A 21791-nucleotide genomic window follows, 5' to 3' on the forward strand; every position below is an offset into this window, starting at 1 on the left:
TAATAAATGGCAAGGGCTAGGATTTGGACCCAGATGGTTTGGTTGCAGAATTTCTGCTCTTAGCAGAAGGACACAGCGGATCATGTAGTATCTGTTAACTAGAAAAATACCTCAGGTGTTTTTCTGCAGCATAATTTATTTATATTTGTTTATAAATAATCTACATGTATGTATTTTGTTTGTATGTGTGTGTATAGATAGAGACACATACACACACAATATGTCCACATGGAGGCACAAATATGTAGTTTTCTCTTCAGGAAGATCTTTCTACTGTAAAATCTTTTTTGAATCTCTTAACCTTGGAGGCTTAAACAGATTCTGGAATTATCTGTGGTGAGGTATTTTTATAATAGATGTAAAGATCACCTAGCAGACAGTTGGAGGCCATGGTCAGATTCACAGAAGAGACTGCTCTGGTATGGGGACCCTTTTTGCCTTCAAGTTTAAGCTGTTACTTTTGGAGCAGAAAACCAAATAGCTTGTATCCAATAACATAAATACACACACACACAAACACACACACACATAAAACAATTTTTCAAATTTCCAAATCATAATAAAGAGCTGCCATAGGTCTCAGTTATAGAATTGAGTCAGGAGGCACTATAGACTGTCTTGTCCCAAGTTTATTTCTACTACCTCTTTGGAGGCTAAGTGATTTTTTTTTAATTGAGATAATGTGTCTTATATTTTAACAAATTGTTAAATCTCTTCTCTCTTTTGCCATCCCTTATTCCGTTTTTACTTTAGCAAGTGAATTTATTTTTCTACCAATGTCAGTTCAGATGGGAACAATGAATAATGTGATCGTGTTTTCTTTCACAAAATCTCTACTATTCTCTTTCTGTATTTGAATTGTGCATGTTTTCTATTAGTCTGATAGCAGGTTAATCTGTGTGGCTAAGAAAATGACTAGATCCTCAAGAATCTCAACATGGTTATAACATCTGATGGTTTGAACATTTGAATATTGTTGATAGGAATAAGTGTTATACAAAGCTAATAAGGAAGCTTCCTCAGGTCATTAATTGAGTGAGATGGATTCATCTACTGTCTTTGTGTATGAAAACTTCAAGTGTGTGTGCTGGTGGTAAAATTTAACAGGAAAGGCCTCAAGGGATTGATTCTGTAGATATAAGAGAATCGATTTAAAGACAACATGTTTCTTAATTTTATTCTATTTATAGATTAAAATATTAACACTGTATATAATTTTGGTAATCATTTATTGTGTGGTTAATTTTTCCCAAATTTAGAGAATTTCTTAAAGTACTTAACATGTTTTAGTAAAGCTGTTCATGCCTCCTAACTGAAACAGATTTCCTGAATCGTCTTCCTGACTTCTGTGCAGCCTTTCTTTTTTAGTTTTTCTTGAAGAAAAAGATGAATTTATTATTGTTCTGTAAGAAAAATAAAGCACCTTTCTTTTTTACCTGGAGAATGGAGAATTCAGTAAAAAGGGAATATTTGCATTTTCATTTTTTTTCTTTTTGTCTATAGTTTATATGTACAGGGGTCATAGAATTAAAGGAGTTGGTGCATAGGATCCTTAGGAAAGGATTTTTTAAATCCTAGGGTAAAAACCCTCGTTTTACAGTTGAAGAAACAGTCAGTTGTTCAGTTTCATTGGTGACTGTCCAGCATATCTTCTCTTGCTGGTTGCTGAGGTGACTTGCTTGTCAGAGATATGATAAGCCATAAACCAAAAGGGAAAAATTTGAGAAATGATTGAATTTGATGTAATTGAAATTCAGGATGAATATTATGTTGGGCATATACTAACAATTCTCTATAGAATTGTGTTGATAAAGGCAAGCTAAGCATGCATTGCTGCTGGGTGGGCTTTTGACTGACAGGGTTAGTTCCGACATGGTGCCAAACTGTACTGTGGGAGGTTGGCCTCTGGTGTCTGGCCTATGCAGGTTTGCATTTTAATCTATAAACAGAATAAGAAAGCTTTGAAACCAGTCTCCTTTAGGTAGTCACAACCAGAGTGTGAGTTGCTTTTACTTGGTATGTGTGATGTGAACAGAACCAGCTGCATACCTAAAGAAAGCTTGAGGTTTCTTTCCACAAAGTTATTGATATCTGTGTAAATATATTTTACTGACCATATTATAAGCCCCTTTTCTTGGTTCTCATAGTTTTCAAGTTGTTTCTTAAGGGCTTACAAAAAGAGTCATGTCATATATAAATAATTTTATATTCTTTCAGTTTGTACATCTCATAACTTCACCATATTCTCTAGAATGCCCAGAGCAACACTGGTGGATGCCAACCTTGTTATTTTCCCAACTTCTTAGTAGGAAGGCCTTCAACATTTCCCCATAAGATTTGACTTGGTTTCAAATGGATATTTATAAGGGTTGATAATGACGTTAACCAGATAAAGTATTTTAGTCCAGCTTTGACCTAACAAATTAAGGAGGATACAGAATGTAGAAGGTTCAGGAGAGAGCGGGAAATATATAGGGTGTTAAATATCTGGAAGTATTTATCCTAGAAAAGAATAAACTTTGGGATGATTTCATTATGAAGTATAGGTAAGACCAGACCTAGCTTGGCAAGTCAAAGTTTCCAGATCATCTTTGGGAATGAGAAAACAGTCTAATGCTTTGGACATGCAACTGGGGCAGAGCACACCACCACATGTCCCTACGTACTGTTGCTGATGACCACGGAGCAGGAGCAAGAACAGTGGAAATATAATACTGAGCTCTAGAGCTTGAAAGACATGCTCCCTTCCTCTTGTGGTGTTCCTCCAGTGCCCTCTACTGACCAAGTTTAGCATCATGCTCCCTGTGAAGGAGACTGACTGAGGGTCCAGGGCATTATCACAGAGCAGGTACTGAAGGGTGAATTTGGATTTGAGAGGTGATATATTGATAACTGGTCCAGAAGCCAGACACAAGAGAACATGCTGTATAATTCCACTCTTATGAGGTGCAGAAACAAGCAAAGCTAACCTGACTGTCTAACAGTAGCCAGGCTAGTGGTTGCCCTTGGAGAAAAGTAGTAGTGACGAGAAGGGAGCATGGATGGAGCTTATGTAGTGCTAATAATGCTATTTCTGGATGTGGATGCGGATGCAGATGCAGATGCTTGTTACCTGAGTGTGTTCAGTTTGTGGAGAGCTATACTTTTTAAAAAAATGCTTATTACACATAAATGAAAGTTAAAATGTGGTATAGTCTGATTCCAAGAGTAAAAGCTTACAAAAAAGATCCAATCTAGAGTAGAGGAATTACAGAATAATCTAGGGTGTCTCAACCTTTTCTTATTTCTGAAACCTGTTGGAGGGCTGTCTTTTTAATGTCAAAAAACAGGACTCTAATTTATTCACAAAAGTATTAATTGCCAGACTACCTTTCTTTTCATTTGGGATCAAATTGTTAATACTGAGGCCTTCTGTAGAGCAACTTCAACTGTCGTTTGTTGCTGTTTTTCTAACCAAGTTTTTGAACCAGCAGCTTCTCAGTTTTTTTAGGGCCTTTCAGTTACCTCTTTGTTCTTAGTCTAAATATGGTATCACTGCTCTTCTCTGTAAACATTAACTTTGCGTTTATCTTGTCATGGTAGACCCTTCTTGTAGCAGCCTACAAATCACTAGATCCCTTTTTTTTTCTGGCTAAGAGATTGAGGAGCCCACAATAGTGACTCCCATGTAGGGGTTAATGATAATGGGAACCGGAGCTGTCTCCTTAAGGAATTGGTGGTGGCAGAAGAGAGACTCAACTCAGCGTGTGGTTTTTAAATGCTACAAGCAGCAGCAGCCCAGTACTGTGGCTTGCTGAGGTTTAGGTGCAGAATCTAAGGAACCTACCAAGTTAGGAGTTGAACCTGATCTAAAAGATGGATATATGGGAGCTAGATAGGAGTCACATTCCCAGAAAGCAAATATTGCTAAGAAACTGATAGGCAATACACAGTAGCTAGAATTTAGGGTGAGATGGAGCCAACTGTTTAAAGCTCAATTATCATCAAATCAAATTAAAATAAATAACAGTAATAGACTTGGAATGATCCACTTTTGTGTACAGAGCTTGATATCTCCACATTTATAGGATATGAGGTTGTTCTTGTGCTTTGAGTGGCTGGTGGTACTCTTTCATCTAGAGGGGCTTTGGCTGGGGCCAGAGTTACCACAAATACACAACACAGAAGGCTGAGAACCTAGAGTGATTGCCTTGCAAAAATTGTTGCCTTACATTTTTGGGGCCTTAAGTCATTTGAGGGTAGAGGGAAGAAAATAGTGTGAATGGGCTCCTCATTTATAAATTCGATCCACATACTCACCCAACTAATACACGCTTTCACTGTATGTCAGGCTCTGCCCTTGGCACTGGGCACCCGCGGTGAACCTGATGCAGTCCCTCGGCCCTCTGGAGAGTTGCTAGTCTGGAATCCTGGGTTTGAGGGTGCCTGTATTATACTTGTCTGTGACATGCAGCTTTGTCACCAACTCCCTTCGGATTCTGTTGAGCCTTTCAGAACTGATTTTTGGGATTTCATACCTAGGCTAATGAGAGAATTTCCTGACTTTTCTTTACTTCATTTTATTACTAGCGTAGGTGTATCCTGTGCCACGGATAAAGGGCTTCAGCTGCAAATATTGCATCTCAGGAAAGATTGCCTGTGATTGAAGGTATTAATCTCCTTCTACACACATACTCCAGGGTGGCATTTTGGAAATTTGCTGTTCTCCAAACTGGTCATCTGCATCTAGAACAATCTTAAGTCACATCACTATAGCTAGCTCTTGGTGCTTGTGCTGATGAGAGAAGGGAGCATTGGAATACGTAATAGAAATAGAAGGAAATATAAGCGGGATATTTTGAGTATTAAGATGTTAAGTTTATATTTCAAAATGGTTGTCTTTAATCTCAGCGTTGATAATATTTACCAGGTAAACTAACAGGCTTTTCTCTTGCTCACCCCGGACATGAATTCTGTCATCTCTCAGATGAGTCTTCCTAAAACAGTGCCACACACTAATCTGAAAATTTACTGAGTTCTACTTCTAGTTAAGTAATTATTTAGGTGTTAGAAGTCAGTAGTTGTAACTCTATGTTGTTTGCTAATATACTAACTTAAAAGAGGTGACTAGTCTATACCAATGTATATGCCAATTAGATGACCCACCCATAATGTAGATGGTGTTAACAGATTCTAGTCAATTGGCTTAAATTTGCCTAAGGTAGCCTCTTGAATATTCTGCCTATTGCCTGTAGTTTCTGCTCTTAATACAACCAGGTTTGGAGAACTCAGCATTTTATTGACAGGAGGTTCCTGTTGCCAGACCCTAGTCTCACCATTCAGCCAGTGCCATCTGTGCTTGCTTTTGCAAGGAGACTCTTTACATCTGTCTCAGTCATGTCATGCCGCATCTTGCTATACGCTCCGACAGCCAGCCTCTGCATTTATCACAGTACTGTCTTCCTTTTAGATTCCAGGGAAGGGGGAACTGAAGGAGGGTTACTGTTTCATCTTTTAAAAATTAAAGCCTAAAAAAATCCTTGATTTCTGTTAAATGAATTCTTGGACCCTAAGGAAAATGTAAGAGGTACCAGAGTTGAACAACTTCTAGGAGATTGAAATGACTGGAGTGCGTCAGATGCAGCATCCTCCTGGGTTTGTAGCAGGTGATTTAATGTAAGATGTGAAGTTAGGTTTCAGGATTTCACCTTAAAAGTTGAATGGAAAGAAATCTGTGTCAGATTCAGAACCCATTGTTTGTCTTGTCTTTAAACAATAGGAAAAAATATCCCTTGGGAAAAATCTTGGGTTTTTCTTTTTAACACAGCAGACTTACAGACGTAGTGGAAAAGTCCATCTTTCTTTAGCATTAGGAATCCCACAGATTTAGTCGATGTTTTCAGAGTGTTAAGGTTTTCTGTAGAATAGAGAGCGCTGAGCCTGGGTGACGATAAATATGTGATTTTTCTTTTATTATTTATTCCAAAGTAGAAACTCTTCTGAGTATTGTTGTCTGTGTTAAAATTCTGTTAAATGTCTTTGCTTTTTAGTTTCTAGACAGTTTCCTCCCACTGTCTTGGACAGCAATCAGATAGACTTGTTCCTTACTGTAAATTGTTCCAAAACAAATTTAACAATTCAGAGTTCAAATGGAAGGCTTTATGAAAGTAGATAAAGTATTTAAACCGAACTATTTGCAGCTATGTCCCTAAAGATTTTATCCATTTATATTGTATAAATTATATGTATGAAATATTTTGTCCCTTCTATGTAATATTATCTATCCATCCTCTCAAAAAATGTGCTTAAAAGGTCCTCTTGAACGATAGCTTTATCAAGCTGTTTTAATTGCTTCCTGGATAAATCAAAACCATCCCCTTGCTACAGCTTTTTTTTTTTTTTGCCACCCGGGCTTGCTTTCTTTCTTTTTTTCCTAGACTGCTGTAGTACATCTGTAGAATATCTAATCTCTGCTCACTCTTTGAGTGCCCCAAACAGGACATCTCCAAATTCTGACCTCTCACTTAGGCTATTTTTGTTTCCTACATGGCAGCTTGATGTAAGGCTGAGAGGCTGAATTGGAACCGAGGAAATCCAGTTCTTGTACTTCTGAGTAATTGTGAGCCTTTGGGCAGTCCGATGCCTGTGACCGTTAGTATTACTCCCTTAGGACAAAAGGGTGGCTTTGCCTGAGCTTTCAGTTCCCTCTTTCCACTTTGCTTCAGTGTTGACTGTTCCGTCAGATGTAGCCTGTTCAAAGTAGAATTCATCCGTCTCTTTTCCAAAAACATGGTTTTTGTACCTTTTCTATAAATGAAGAATCTGAGACCCAGGAAGATTGAATAAATTGTACAAATTGTACTTCTCTTGTATTCAGAACCGAGATGTCTCCACTCCCAAGTCTCCAGGTATTACCGTTCCTCCACAGAAGGCATTGAGGTATAAAGAGTCAAAGGTCTGGCATGACTGGTAAGGCCTCTTGAAACTGAACACGGAGTGTCATTTGTTAAAACCCTTTGTCTTCCCACCATAAGGTGATAATCTGAATCTTCAGGGTTCTAAACCTTGAGTGGGCTTGGCTGTCGGGAGATTGGTTTCTTAAGTCCTGTGTACACGGATGTGATCATTCCTGATCTGGGCCAGTTGACATTATGGCAGAGTCTTAAGACAAACACAGTCAGGTGTTACTTTACAGTGTGACATTTGATAGCTCTGGTAATGCCTGGCCACTTGCTGCTTCTACTACCCTTAATCATGATTCTTATCAAGCAAGCTGATTTTTTTATCACCAGATTAGGAGTTAAAATGATTTTCTCTGATTGAAGAGAGCATTTTGATATAAGTTAATGATTCATAGGAAACAGAGCAGATTTTATTATCTTTAGGGAAAAAATTTTCACACACGAAATTTTTTTAGTACAGTATATAGTTCATGTCTTATCTGTGAATTGAATATTGATTTAATAAATAATGGTAATAGTAACTATATTTGGAAGAAAACACTTCATCTTCCATAGCAGGGGGCTACTGGTTTTTATAAATAAAGTTCTGTTGGAACACAACTAGACCCATTTTGCATAGTGTCTATGGCTGTTCTTGTGCTACACTGGCAGAGTTCAATAGTTGGAACAGAGACCATATGGCCTGCAAAGGCTAAAATATTTATTATCTGGTCTTTTATAAAAATATTTTCCATTTCCTATTCCATAGAAGAAATCAATAGAATAATGTTTAAAACTGGAAAAACTATCAGCAGTATTAGCATGTTTTAAAAATATTATGGAAAATAGCAGAAGGAAAAGCTAAAGATCAAATAATAACTTCTATAAAGAGTGATTGGGAGGAGTGGAGTCAGGGGAATATTATTTTTGTCTTAAGCTTTAAATTACTGAATTCTTAAACTATTATGAATGAAGAATGAAGTATGAATGAAGAATGCTGAGAAATTTGATTGGACTAGGCGAATAGGTTAAGCAGGAAAGGAAAAAAAAGACAGAGGCTACCAGTTACTCTGAAGGAAGTGGGAGCTCAAAGCCTTTTCTGTAAACATAGCTTTTCCATTTATCCACTCAGTCATTCCTCAGATAATCATTTAAGAGTCCAAATGTAAGGCATTGAGCTCAGTACTGTGGAACAGAGTGCCTCCCCAGAGAGTGCTGAGTCACTTAACAGCTGATGGCATGCAGGGCCAGGGAAAGATGGTATCGTGGTGATAGAGCTGCTATCGTGCTTTTCCCAGAGCTGGGTTTTGAAGGATAGAGATGCGAGAGTAACGGCCTTGATAAGATTTTCCAGATGGAGGTAGGGCCTGAACAAAGACCTGAGTGAACAGGCCTGGTTTCAGAATCAGCCCGTGTTCAGTATAGTTGGATGAATGGTGGGTGTTAAAGTCAGAGTAGTAGACAGGGACCAGAGACCAGGGACCCGATTGCTTATGCAGGGCTCTGCGCTATGAGAAATTTGTATTTTTCTCTGAAGGCACTATAGAGATACAATCTGATTTTGTTTACCTTTTAGGAAAACACACTCTTGGTGTAATGAGGTTAAAGGAATGAGGGTAGGAGGCATAAAAAGTAGAGGCACTTGGGCTATTTCAGGTAAACAATGACAAAAAAAATGTGGGAATAAACAAAAGAAGTGGACAGGGAGGAACCAAGGAATTCAATAATTATAGAGGAGTTAAGGGAAAGGGAAGGGGTTACAGATAAATGAATTCTGAACTGGGTGGCAGGTCATGAGACATTAGCCTCTGATGGTGGGACATGGGAGAGGTGTGTATGTGTGTAAAGGTAGCATTGAGTATGATTTTGCAAGAGTCGAGGGTTTTTGTAGAATCTGTGGAATACCTAATTGGAACTGGCCAGGATATGGTTGGATATGCCCATTTGGAGGTCAGGAGGAAGGCTTCAATTTTAAATGTGCAGTGGTCATGGCATAGAGAAACGAAGTTTGGGGATTGAGCAGAGAACTCAGGGAGCCCTTGTGGTATTAGGAATGTTTGAACTCTGGGGACACTGTTAAAGGTTAGGCATTATAATAGGCTGAGCCTAGGGAGGAAGCTGAGCTTTGGAAGTCTACAATTGGGAGGAAAATTAGGAGAGAATAGCCTCCCAAGAAACCAGTGAGATGAAAATTTTAAGAGGAGGAAATGGTCCATAGTTTAACATGTTGCAAGGATGTCAGAATAAAGCCCAGAAATGCCCATTGGATTTGGCAACTAGGGAATCATCGCCAAGAATGGCTTTAGGAAAGTATTATGAGAGGAAGTGAAAATTTGGGTGTGTATAGGATTTGTTAGTACAGTTCCTATTTTAAGGTAGAGTTGAACCTGAAGAGAGAAGAACTGTAGAAAGAGAGAGGTTTAGTGATAGCTAAAGGAGAGGGAATGATTTTTCCATTCAGCACATGTTTGTTGCGCACCTGTTAGGGCCCAGTGCCATTTCCAGACTCAGGGAGTACAGCCTGAACAAAACAGTTTGCATTTGTGTGCCTGTGCATCTCACAGGTAATACATTTATAGTCAACTCAAGATAATACAATGTCAAGTTGTAACAGTTGTCAGGAAGAAAACTAATTAGGTTAAGAGGATAGAGAGTGGGTGGGTTGAGAGGATGTTTTCTATAGGGTGGTTAGGGAAGGTATCACTGATGAGGTGACACCTGAATGAAATGAGGACAGACTCACTACAATGTGATCCGGAGTCTGAGGTAGCCAAGGAATGGGAGAGGGTGGATCCCATGTACCTTAGGAAGGGTTAGTTGTCCTCAGGAGAGATGGCCACTTCCTCCGATGCTGGAGGGAAGCCTGTGAGGACAGGCAGCATTCATGGCTGCCAGATAGCCGTGTTCACAGGGTGATGGACACTACAGATTCTCATCCCTCTCAAAGCCTCATGAGGCAGGTATTGTCACCATTGTACAGGTGAGGAAACAAAGTTTGGAAGAGGTTTTACCTGTCTGATTATTATTAGAGCCTGGGTTCACACTCTCTGTTCTGGCATTTCAAACCCTTACCATTATCTTCCTATAGGTTGCTCCCACAAACTTAGCAAAAGACAGATAAATTTGTCCAGTTTGTGGAGGGTGGTAAGGTGGCGAAGTGGAAAGATGAGGCATGTCTTGCCCTGGACCCTCTCTGTTGTTGAGAATGTGGGTCAGGAGTCTCAGAGGTGGTGTGATAGGGGTTTAGTGAGGAAGGTGCTGTTCTCCAAGACCTCTTTGCCTTCTTGATGAACTCTTCCCATGTGAGTAGTCATTCCCCGTGCCCTATTCCTATTCCCTTCTGAAATCCCCATGCTGTAAAGAGCATGGGATTGGGATTGCCTTATTAGTGCCTGCCATTGTTAGAGTGGTTTGTAGGAACCAACTTCAAGGTCGAGAGTGGGCATAAGTAGATTATAGAAGTACATGCTCATTGTGGAAGCTGTCTGATTTTTAAAGTCTCTTCCCGTGCACTCTTTGTCTCCAAGTACCTGATAGAGTGGAAGGGATGGGGCCTGTTAAAGCAGAGGTCCCCACCCTTCCTGCCGCCAGTTGCTGCTCATGACTGTAAAGGACCTGCTGTGGGCACCGTTGCCTGTGTTTGTGAACACATGCCCTTAATGAAGTAGACCCCTTGGCCTGAGCAGGGATTGTTAGGATGCCAGAATTCTCTAGGGAGAGTAAGTGTAACCAATTTCTGTGAATGAATGGTAGGATCGTGTGTACCTGATGTGTTATTTGTGAGTGTCTGTGTACAGCACTGAGGAACTTGGGGATGGCACAGACACTGTTACAGAATTTTTGAACTAGAGAGAACAATTTAAAAAAAAAACCTTTGAAAATGTTCCTGCTGAAACCTGGCACCTGTTTTTCTTAACAGAAGCATCATTATGTTGCTGAGTGTAAGAAGGCATGGGAGTTTATATTGTTTGTTCTTTACGTTATTAGCCTCTGATTGTCTTGCGAAGGTAATTCAATGCTACATTCATATATAAAGATAATGTAGTTTTGTATTTTTTAATCATGCCATAAAAGAGGTAACTTAAGAGAAAGTGTTTTGTAAATTATTAGGTATTATTTGGAGAAATAAAAGTCAGTAAATGTTGAATGCCTGTTGATGTAGTCGACAACATCTGTTACCTAATGGGATGGCTGCATGCTGGTCTGTGTGTGGCAGTTGGTTGGAGCGCTGTAAATGATATCACAGTGCTATAAATGATAACACAATCATAGTGTGAGGCCAGACGAAGATCTCTGCCAATGAACCGGAGCAAGTATCTTACAGAAACGTCACTCCCACTCACCTGGCTTCCACACACCTTCTCATCCTCTCTCCCTCCCCCAGAATGTGCTGAGGTTGTCTTTGCAGCATGAATAATGCTGAAGGTGCAATGTTTTGCCTGTGAACAAATTGTGGTGGTAAAGGGGTCAGGATTTAGCTGGGACTCTTTCACCCACCTCTTCTCCTACAGACCCCCTCTCTTTGCTAGTAATAAAATTCAAGCCATACCTGGGTCAGCCCCACCGCTTACTTTTTCCAGTTTGCGCCCAGAGCGCCTGTAATCTTTTCAGGCCCTTTGAGGGCACAGGCCTGAGGAGTGGTGGGCCTGTGCGGTGTCCAGTGTCCTGGTTCTGCTGTGATAGGCATCTTCATGTGTCGCCTGCCTCACCCCTGAGCTTCCTTCAAGGCTCTGGCTTATTTCCTACTGCTTTGTTTCTTTGGGATACATTCCTTGAAGTGGAATTGGCAGGTGAAAGGCTGAGAACAGTTGATACATGTAGTGGCACATTGCCAGAGGGTCCTTCAGAAAGCTTAAAACAATGAGAAGGTGTCATTAACAATGGTAAATTGGACCAGTTTTCTCCCCATTTCTGGCCATGTTGCAGCTCTTCTTATTTGCGCACTAGCTTGTGGTGCTTAGTTAGAAATAGTGTTTTTTGATGTCTCTACTACATTATGCTTGTTCTTTACATATTAAAAAGTAATTTTTTATTGACTTTGGTAGAGTTTATATTTTTTAAATGATTGCATTTTGTTAGGCAGTATATTGAATACATACGGTAATTACTGATAAATCCTTTTTTATTAGCTAGAATTTATTTTCCAAAATTTTTTCCTCAGTTCACAATTTGTGGCAGTTTGTGATGGTTGAGAATGTTGGTTCTTTGGGGTCTGATAATTTGGAAGTTGAGAGATAAAGGAGATAAACTTGTACCAACATAATTTACCTAGAACTGACTCCACTATAATGAAGATTAGAATGTAAAATTCTTTTAACTGCCGTGATTCAGAGCGCTTAACATTTCTCTGAAAGGATGGTTTTCTTGAGGTGAATAATTGTTTCATGAAATGCAAATCCTAATAGTGATTCTTAGAAGCATCATTTATTAACTTTACTTTCCCTTTTCTGACTTGGCAAATTCTTCTCTGTCCTCCTCCCCTGGCCCTTGGTCCGAGCCCAGCAATGTCCTGGTAAAGTTTTATGGTCCTTTTGTAGAAAATGCATGTAACCCCTGGAGGATAAAGCCTGAGTTGACAGAGAGTAAACTGTTACACTGTAATTGTGGCCCCAAGGATGATTAGAATAACAAGTCCTTCTTTTTCTCAGTTTGCATCAAACACACTATGAACTCACTCAGAAAACAACGCCATCTCACTTTAAAGTTCTGCTTAAGGCCTGCCCATCATGTTCATTTGGTTATAAGAAATGATTATAAACATAAGGATAATGATGTGCGTCTGGGATAGTTTCCTGAGGGTGTGGTGTTCCATAGCTCTCTGGAATGTCCAGGAATTCAGAGTGAACAATAAATGTGAGGCAGTGTCTACCTCTGGGCCAGGACTGGGGCCACGATTACATAGATCCCTCCATTGTCTGCTTAACAGGAAGGTGAGAGCTTCAGAACAAGGCAATACAGTACACTGGTTAGCGATTCAGGCAGCCCCCAGGTCCATGTTTCCTAGTCTAGGGTTTTCCTTCTGTTCCCTAGGATGCCCCAGTGTACTTATGGACCTTTAAAGCCACCTGCTGGGCTCTTAACTGCTGTGGTGCTCCAAAGTCATTTATAAGGAAAAGTTCAGTGTCATCAAGGGCGTTATGACTGGGGTGGGAATGGGGGCATATGTCCTGGGTACAGTAAGAGCAGTCATTTAAAAGGTCATATAAGATATTGGAATGGAATCTATTTTGTCAGGTAATATATGCACATAGCTTAAAACATCAAATAATAGAGGAGAGCATGTGATGAAATGCAGGTGTGACCTGCTCTGTCTCATACCACTCCTCTGTCCTTCAGGAGAGGTACTTTTAACTCTTTTAGCTCTTTTTAAAAAATTGTATGTATTTCTATTTCTTAACTTATCAATTGTAGACACTATTTACTGACTTTCTTCCAAAAGAAGTCAAGGCTTGGCTTTATTCACACCCCTTCTTCCCCTCTCCTCAGTGCAGACACGTCATTATGTTTAGTTCCTCTGCGTTTCCTTTGTAGTTTAATAGGCCAGCATCTTTTTTTTTTTTGAGAGGGCATCTCTCATATTTATTGATCAAATGGTTGTTAACAATAAAATTCAGTATAGGGGGGTCAACGCTCAATGTACAATCATTAATCCATCTCAAGCCTAATTCTCTTCAGTCTCCAATCTTCTGAAGCATAACGAACAAGTTCTTACATGGTGAACGAATTCTTACATAGTGAATAAATTCTTACATGGTGAACAGTACAAGGGCATTCATCACAGAAACTTTCCGTTTTGATCATGCATTATGACCTATAAACAATCAGGTCAAATATGAATATTCGTTTGATTTTTGTACTTGATTTATATGTTGATCCCACATTTCTCCTATTATTATTATTATTTTTATTTTTAATAAAATGCTGAAGTGGTAGGTAGATGCAAGATAAAGGTAGAAGACATAGTTTAGTGCTGTAAGAGGGCAAATGTAGATGATCAGATGATCAGGTATGTGCCGATGGACTAAGTATTAATCCAGGCTAGACAAGGGCAGCAAAACATCCACGGATGCAGAAGATTTCTCTCAAAGCAGGGGGGGTGAGGTTCTGAGCCTCACCTCTGTTGATCCCCAAATTCTCACCTGATGGCCCCCCTGCGACTGTGCCTGTCTTAGGTTGTTCCTCCCTTGAGGAATCTTACCCGTCTCTGGCTAACCAGTCATCTTCCGGGGCCATACAGGGAAATGTAAAGTTGGTAAGTGAGAAAGAAGCCATATTGTTTGCAAAGGTTAGCTTTTTACTTCTTTGCAGATTTATGCCCTGTGGCTTCTATGCCCAGCACTTGTCTCGAGGTATCTTTACCACCTGGAGGAATTATGATACTCGGTAAATTCAATATGAGGCACAAATTCTATTTAAGGGTTGTAATTAGGAAGGAAGAAGAAAAGCTACAGATGTAGCATATGAAGGAAACATGGGAGGATTGATTATTTCTTTGACATATCTTCTTGTATAGTACCTTAAGTATGTATAGGTTTTAAACTACTAACTAATTTGCACACACATATTAACATAATAGGAATACGGTGACATAAACAAAGCAAATCTATAATTACCATCCATCTCCAGTGAAGCCAAGAAAACCATTTAGGCACCCTAGGCATTTGTGAAAATTTATCTATGATATGATGGATATTGTCCAACTGTACTTGAACCATCAGACAAATTAAAGCGGCCCATTTCTGGGATCTGTTCACATCCCATATGTTCTTTTAACCATAGATGGTCTATAGTCATGAGATTTTGGAGTGCTACAACTTGCACCCCTCCCAACTCCTGGTTGAGTTCCAGCAGTACAGATCCGGTCAAATTCGTTGTCTCACTGTATGCAGATGCCAGCCTAGACATCTCCCTCCTCATTCCAATGGCAAGTCCAGGAGACGGTGGGCTGGATGCAGCCCCAACCGCAGCATTGTCTGGATCCCTGTGGAGGCTTTTTGATGATCATCCCCCGGCACAAGTCCTCCAGAGAGTGCTGATGCCGGAAGCTCCTCCTCATATTGTATCTTAGTTCATTTTCTGGGTATCCAAGCTAGGCCTTGATCTTCTGCATAGAAACAAACAGACCCTTTGCCCACACTTTGACATGCCCCCTATACCACTGTGCAGAACTCATTGGAGGTCAGCACACAGTAACTGCTTTTTTTTTTTTTTTTTTTAATTAAGAGAAAGGAATATTACCAGAAAAGAGTACCTCCATAGTTGATCATCTGACACCCTTTAAGTGATCAACATTAAGGATATTTAAAGCATGCCTTGATCTTTGATTTACCAATAGTTTTATTCTGTTAAGGAGTAATTCCCCTTTTCTTTCTTTCTTTCTTTTTTTTTTTTTTAATTTTTAATCTACACTTACATGAAGAATACTATGTTTACTATGCTCTCCCCTATATCAGGTCCCCCCTAACAACCACATTATGGTTACTGTCCATCAGCTTAGCAAAATGTTGTAGAGTCACTACTTGTCCTCTCTGTGTTGTGCAGCCCACCCTCCCCTTTCTCCCTCCCCCCCATGCATGCTAATCTTAATACCCCCCTTCTTCTCCCCCCCCTTTTCCCTCCCTGCCCACCCATCCTCCCCAGTTCCTTTCCCTTTGGTACCTGTTAGTCCATTTTTGGGTTCTGTAATTCCACTGCTGTTTTGTTCCTTCAGTTTTTCCTTTGTTCCTATACTCCTCAGATGAGTGAAATCATTTGGTATTTCTCTTTCTCCGCTTGGCTTATTTCACTGAGCATAATACTCTCCAGCTCCATCCATGTTGCTGCAAATGGTTGGATTTTTCCACATCTTATGGCTGAGTAGTATTCCATTGTGTATATGTACCACATCTTCTTTATCCATTCATCTACCGATGGACATTTAGGTTGCTTCCAATTCTTGGCTATTGTAAATAGTGCTGCGATAAACATAGGAGTGCATCTGTCTTTCTCAAACTTGATTGCTGCGTTCTTAGGGTAAATTCCTAGGAGTGGAATTCCTGGGTCAAATGGTAGGTCTGTTTTGAGCATTTTGATGCACCTCCATACTGCTTTCCACAATGGTTGAACTAATTTACATTCCCACCAGCAGTGTAGGAGGGTTCCCCTTTCTCCACAGCCTCGCCAACATTTGTTGTTGTTTGTCTTTTGGATGGCAGCTATCCTTACTGGTGTGAGGTGATACCTCATTGTAGTTTTAATTTGCATTTCTCTGATTATTAGCGATGTGGAGCATCTTTTCATGTGTCTCTTGGCCATCTGCATTTCTTTTTTGGAGAACTGTCTGTTCAGTTCCTCTGCCCATTTTTTAATTGGGTTATTTGTTTTTTGTTTGTTGAGGTGTGTGAGCTCTTTATATATTCTGGATGTCAAGCCTTTGTCAGATCTGTTATTTTCAAATATATTCTCCCATACTGCAGGGTTCCTTTTTGTTCTATTGATGGTGTCTTTCGCTGTACAGAAGCTTTTCAGCTTAATGTAGTCCCACTTGCTCATTTTTCCTGTTGTTTTCCTTGCCCGGGGAGATAGGTTCAAGAAGAGATCACTCATGTTTATGTCTAAGAGGTTTTTGCCTATGTTTTTTTCCAAGAGTTTAATGGTTTCATGACTTACATTCAGGTCTTTGATCCATTTTGAGTTTACCTTTGTATATGGGGTTAGACAATGGTCCAGTTTCATTCTCTTACATGTAGCTGTCCAGTTTTGCCAGCACCATCTGTTGAAGAGACTGTCATTTTGCCATTGTATGTCCATGGCTCCTTTATCGTATATTAATTGACCATATATGTTTGGGTTAATTTCTGGGGTCTCTAATCTGTTCCACTGGTCTGTGGCTCTGTTCTTGTGCCAGTACCAAATTGTCTTGATTACTATTGCTTTGTAGTAGAGCTTGAAGTTGGGGAGTGAGATCCCCCCTACTTTATTCTTCTTTTTCAGGATTGCTTTGGCTTTTCGGGGTCTTTGGTGTTTCCATATGAATTTTTGAATTATTTGTTCCAATTCATTGAAGAATGCTGCTGGTAATTTGAGAGGGATTGCATCAAATCTGTATATTGCTTTGGGCAGGATGGCCATTTTGACGATATTAATTCTTCCTAGCCATGAGCATGGGATGAGTTTCCATTTATTAGTGTCCCCTTTAATTTCTCTTAAGAGTGACTTGTAGTTTTCAGAGTATAAGTCTTTCACTTCTTTGGTTAGGTTTATTCCTAGGTATTTTATTCTTTTTGATGCAATGGTGAATGGAATTGTTTTCCTGATTTCTCTTTCTATTGATTTGTTGTTAGTGTATAGGAAAGCTACAGATTTCTGTGTGTTAATTTTGTATCCTGCAACTTTGCTGTATTCCGATATCAGTTCTAGTAGTTTTGGAGTGGAGTCTTTAGGGTTTTTTATGTACAGTATCATATCATCTGCAAATAGTGACAGTTTAACTTCTTCTTTACCAATCTGGATTCCTTGTATTTCTTTGTTTTGTCTGATTGCCGTGGCTAGGACCTCCAGTACTATGTTAAATAACAGTGGGGAGAGTGGGCATCCCTGTCTGGTTCCCGATCTCAGAGGAAATGCTTTCAGCTTCTCGCTGTTCAGTATAATGCTGGCTGTGGGTTTATCATATATGGCCTTTATTATGTTGAGGTACTTGCCCTCTATTCCCATTTTGCTGAGAGTTTTTATCATGAATGGATGTTGAATTTTGTCAAATGCTTTTTCAGCATCTATGGAGATGATCATGTGGTTTTTGTCTTTCTTTTTGTTGATGTGGTGGATGATGTTGATGGATTTTCGAATGTTGTACCATCCTTGCATCCCTGGGATGAACCCCACTTGGTCATGGTGTATGATCCTTTTGATATACTGTTGAATTCTGTTTGCTAATATTTTATTGAGTATTTTTGCATCTACATTCATCAGGGATATTGGTCTGTAATTTTCTTTTTTGGTGGGGTCTTTGCCTGGTTTTGGTATTAGGGTGATGTTGGCCTCATAGAATGAGTTTGGGAGTATTCCCTCTTCTTCTATTTTGTGGAACACTTTAAGGAGAATGGGTATTATGTCTTCTCTGTGTGTCTGATAAAATTCCGAGGTAAATCCGCCCGGCCCCGGGGTTTTGTTCTTGGGTAGTTTTTTGATTACTGTTTCAATTTCTTTGCTTGTAATTGGTTTGTTTAACTTTTGTGTTTCTTCCTTGGTCAGTCTTGGGAGGTTGTATTTTTCTAGGAAGTTGTCCATTTCTTCTAGGTTTTCCAGCTTGTTGGCATATAGGTTTTCATAGTAGTCTTTAATAATTCTTTGTATTTCTGTGGAGTCTGTTGTGATTTTTCCATTCTCATTTCTGATTCTGTTGATTTGTGTTGATTCTCTTTTTCTCTTAATAAGTTGGGCTAGAGGCTTATCTATTTTGTTTATTTTCTCAAAGAACCAGCTCTTGGTTTCGTTGATTTTGCTATTGTTTTATTCTTCTCAATTTTGTTTATTTCTTCTCTGATCTTTATTATGTCCCTCCTTCTGCTGACTTTAGGCCTCATTTGTTCTTCTTTTTCCAGTTTTAATAATTGTGATGTTAGACTATTCATTTGGGATTGTTCTTCCTTCTTCAAGTGTGCCTGGATTGCTATATACTTTCCTCTTAAGACTGCTTTCGCTGCATCCCACAGAAGTTGGGGCTTAGTGTTGTTGTTGTCATTTGTTTCTATATATTCCTTGATCTCTATTTTGATTTGTTCATTGATCCATTAATTATTTAGTAGCATGTTGTTAAGGCTCCATGTGTTTGTGAGCCTTTTTGTTTTCTTTGTAGAATTTATTTCTACTTTCATACCTTTGTGGTCTGAAAAATTGGTTGGTAGAATTTCAATATTTTGGAATTTACTGAGGCTCTTTTTGTGAGCTAGTATGGGGTCTATTCTGGAGAATGTTCCATGTGCACTTGAGAAGAATGTATATCCTGTTGCTTTTGGATGTAGAGTTCTAAAGATGTCTATTAAGTCCATCTGTTCTAGTGTGTCCATCTCTGCATCTCATCCCATTGCTCTTGCATTTTTCTCTGCATCTCTGTCAGCATGTTCATGATTTTTATTTTGAATTCTTTTTCGGGAGGACTAGTTAGGTTCAGTGCCTGTGTGTCTTTACTTATTTTCTGCCCAGTGGATCTATCCTTTGGGGTGAGTGGTGTGTTGAAGTCTCCTATAATGAATGCATTGCAGTCTATTTCCCTCTTTAGTTCTGTTAGTATTTGCTTCACATATGCTGGTGCTCCTGTATTGGGTGCATATATATTTAGAATGGTTATATCCTCTTGTTGGACTGAGCCCTTTATCATTATGTAGTATCCTTCTTTATCTGTTGTTACTTTCTTTGTTTTGAAGTCTATTTTGTCTGATATTAGTACTGCAACCCCTGCTTTCTTCTCACTGTTGTTTGCCTGAAATATGTTTTTCCATCCCTTGACTTTTAGTCTATGCTTATCTTTGGGTTTAAGGTGAGTTTCTTGTAAGCAGCATATAGATGGGTCTTGCTTTTTTATCCATTCTATTACTCTATGTCTTTTGATTGGTGCATTAAGTCCATTTACATTTAGGGTGACTATTGAGAGATATGTACTTATTGCCATTGCAGGCTTTAGATTTGTGGTTACCAAAGGTTCAAGGTTAGCTTCTTTAGTATCTTACTGCCTAACTTAGCTCGCTTATTGAGCTGTTATATACACTGTCTGGAGATTCTTTTCTTCTCTCCCTTCTTATTCCTCCTCCTCCATTCTTCATATGTTGTGTGTTTTGTTCTGTGCTCTTTTTAGGGGTCTTCCCATCTAGAGCAGTCCCTGTAGGATGCCCTGTAGAGGTGGTTTGTGGGAAGCAAATTCCCTCAGCTTTTGCTTGTCTGGGAATTGTTTAATCCCGCCATCATATTTAAATGATAGTCGTGCTGGATACAGTATCCTTGGTTCAAGGCCCTTCTGTTTCATTGCATTAAGTATATCATGCCATTCTCTTCTTGCCTGTAGGGTTTCTGTTGAGAAGTCTGATGTTAGCCTGATGGGTTTTCCTTTAGAGGTGACCTTTTTCTCTCTAGCTGCCTTTAAAACTCTTTCCTTGTCCTTGATCCTTGCCATTTTAATTACTATGTGTCTTGGTGTTGTCCTCCTTGGATCCTTTCTGTTGGGAGTTCTGTGTAATTCCATGGTCTGTTTGATTATTTCCTCCCCCAGTTTGGGGAAGTTTTCAGCAATTATTTCTTCAAAGAGACTTTCTATCCCTTTTTCTCTTTCTTCTTCTTCTGGTATCCCTATAATACGAATATTATTCCTTTTGTATTGGTCACATATTTCTCTTAGTGTTGTTTCATTCTTGGAGATCCTTTTATCTCTCTCTATGTCAGCTTCTATACGTTCCTGTTCTCTGGCTTCTATTCCTTCAATGGCCTCCTGCATCTTATCCATTCTGCTTATAAATCCTTCCAGGGATTGTTTCACTTCTGTGATCTCCTTCCTGACCTCTGTGATCTCCTTCCGGACTTCATCCCACTGCTCTTGCATTTTTCTCTGCATCTCATCCCACTGCTCTTGCATTTTTCTCTGCATCTCATCCCATTGCTCTTGCGTTTTTCTCTGCATCTCTGTCAGCATGTTCATGATTTTTATTTTGAATTCTTTTTCAGGAGGGCTAGTTAGTTCTGTCTCCCTCTCAGGTGTTGTCTCTGTGATCTTTGTCTGCCTCTAGTTTTGCCTTTTCATGGTGATAGAGATAGTTTGCAGAGCTGATACAAGTGACCGCTGGAAGAGCTTCCCTTCTTGTTGGTTTGTGGCCTTTTCCCCCTTCGCAAGGTGCTGGGTTCTTGCAGGTGTGGATGTGGTCTGGATGTTGTCCTGTGTCCTGTGGTCTCTATTTTAGGAAGATTTTTCTTTGTTATATTTTCATAGCTCTATGTGTTTTTGGGAGGAGATTTCCACTGCTCTACTCACGCCGCCATCCTGGCTCCGCCCCAAAAGAGACTTTTATACAATCGTCCCAACTCTCAGCTTGATCAGCCCCGCTCGGCGCGCAAAAATAACTCAGGCCGGCATCTTTTATAACTTACTTTACCTATAATGACAGTGTCTTTTTGCTGTTATGCCATTGGGAACAGTAAATTAGGTTTGGGGATTTAGGTAGGGTTAGGGCTATGCTGACCCTGGGCAGTGGCAATGGCTAGAACACTGCTGATTGGGAGTGTTCTGTAAAGTCCTCGTCTGTTGCATGTTCTCCCCACGTGTCACAGTTCATCTGAGATAATCCAAAATGTTTTATTTTGAACTTCCCGATAATTTTGGCCTTTTTTTATGTTTTGCAGAATAAATATCTCCCTTCAATAGATGATAATGAAAATACAGAAGAAAGAGAAGCAGGTAAGTGGTCACGTAGCTTCTAAGTGAATGCCTCTAGAATATGCTGGTGCTGTTTTAACAAGAGGAGGTGCTGGCAGTTTGGGCTCATCTCTTAGCTTCTGGTAGTTCCCCTCCTGCCTCTGTCTCTCATTCTCCACATGATAACTTAGAGCTGGGTTTTGAATGACTTCATATGTGGATTTTTGCTTATGCGCAGGTCAGCTCCATATAGGAATAAAGGTAATACAAACTGTAAGCCAGAGTATTATTTGAATTAACTATGTGGAAGAGAGGTTTCTCCTCCCCTGGAGTAGCCTTCCAAGTCTTTATAAAGAGAGATGTGATCAATTCTTTATAGTTTATATATTCATCAGTTTAGATGTTTGGTTAAACTAAAAGCATCTTCATTTATAAAATTCTTTTTTATTAGTTTCCTTCTAGAAAAAATAGTGAACCAGTTGAAAGGATCTGAA

At 39.5% G+C, this 21791-nt stretch overlaps 1 protein-coding gene across 4 annotated transcripts in view; it reads left to right on the forward strand.

The window, feature by feature from the left end:
- Window positions 1–21791, forward strand: part of CHD6 (chromodomain helicase DNA binding protein 6) — a 202719-nt gene that overhangs the window by 35589 nt on the left and 145339 nt on the right. For 3 of the 4 annotated variants that reach the window (XM_073236592.1, XM_073236595.1, XM_073236594.1), the window contains exon 2: window positions 21285–21339. In XM_073236592.1, the coding sequence (XP_073092693.1) occupies window positions 21307–21339 (33 nt within the window). In that variant the 5' untranslated portion in view covers window positions 21285–21306. Of the gene's footprint in view, window positions 1–6856; window positions 6949–21284; window positions 21340–21791 lie in introns of those variants that run through there. The other variant, XM_073236593.1, reaches the window with a different exon arrangement.

Source organism: Manis javanica, chromosome 5 (genome assembly GCF_040802235.1).
Source record: "Manis javanica isolate MJ-LG chromosome 5, MJ_LKY, whole genome shotgun sequence".
Lineage (NCBI taxonomy): Eukaryota > Metazoa > Chordata > Mammalia > Pholidota > Manidae > Manis > Manis javanica.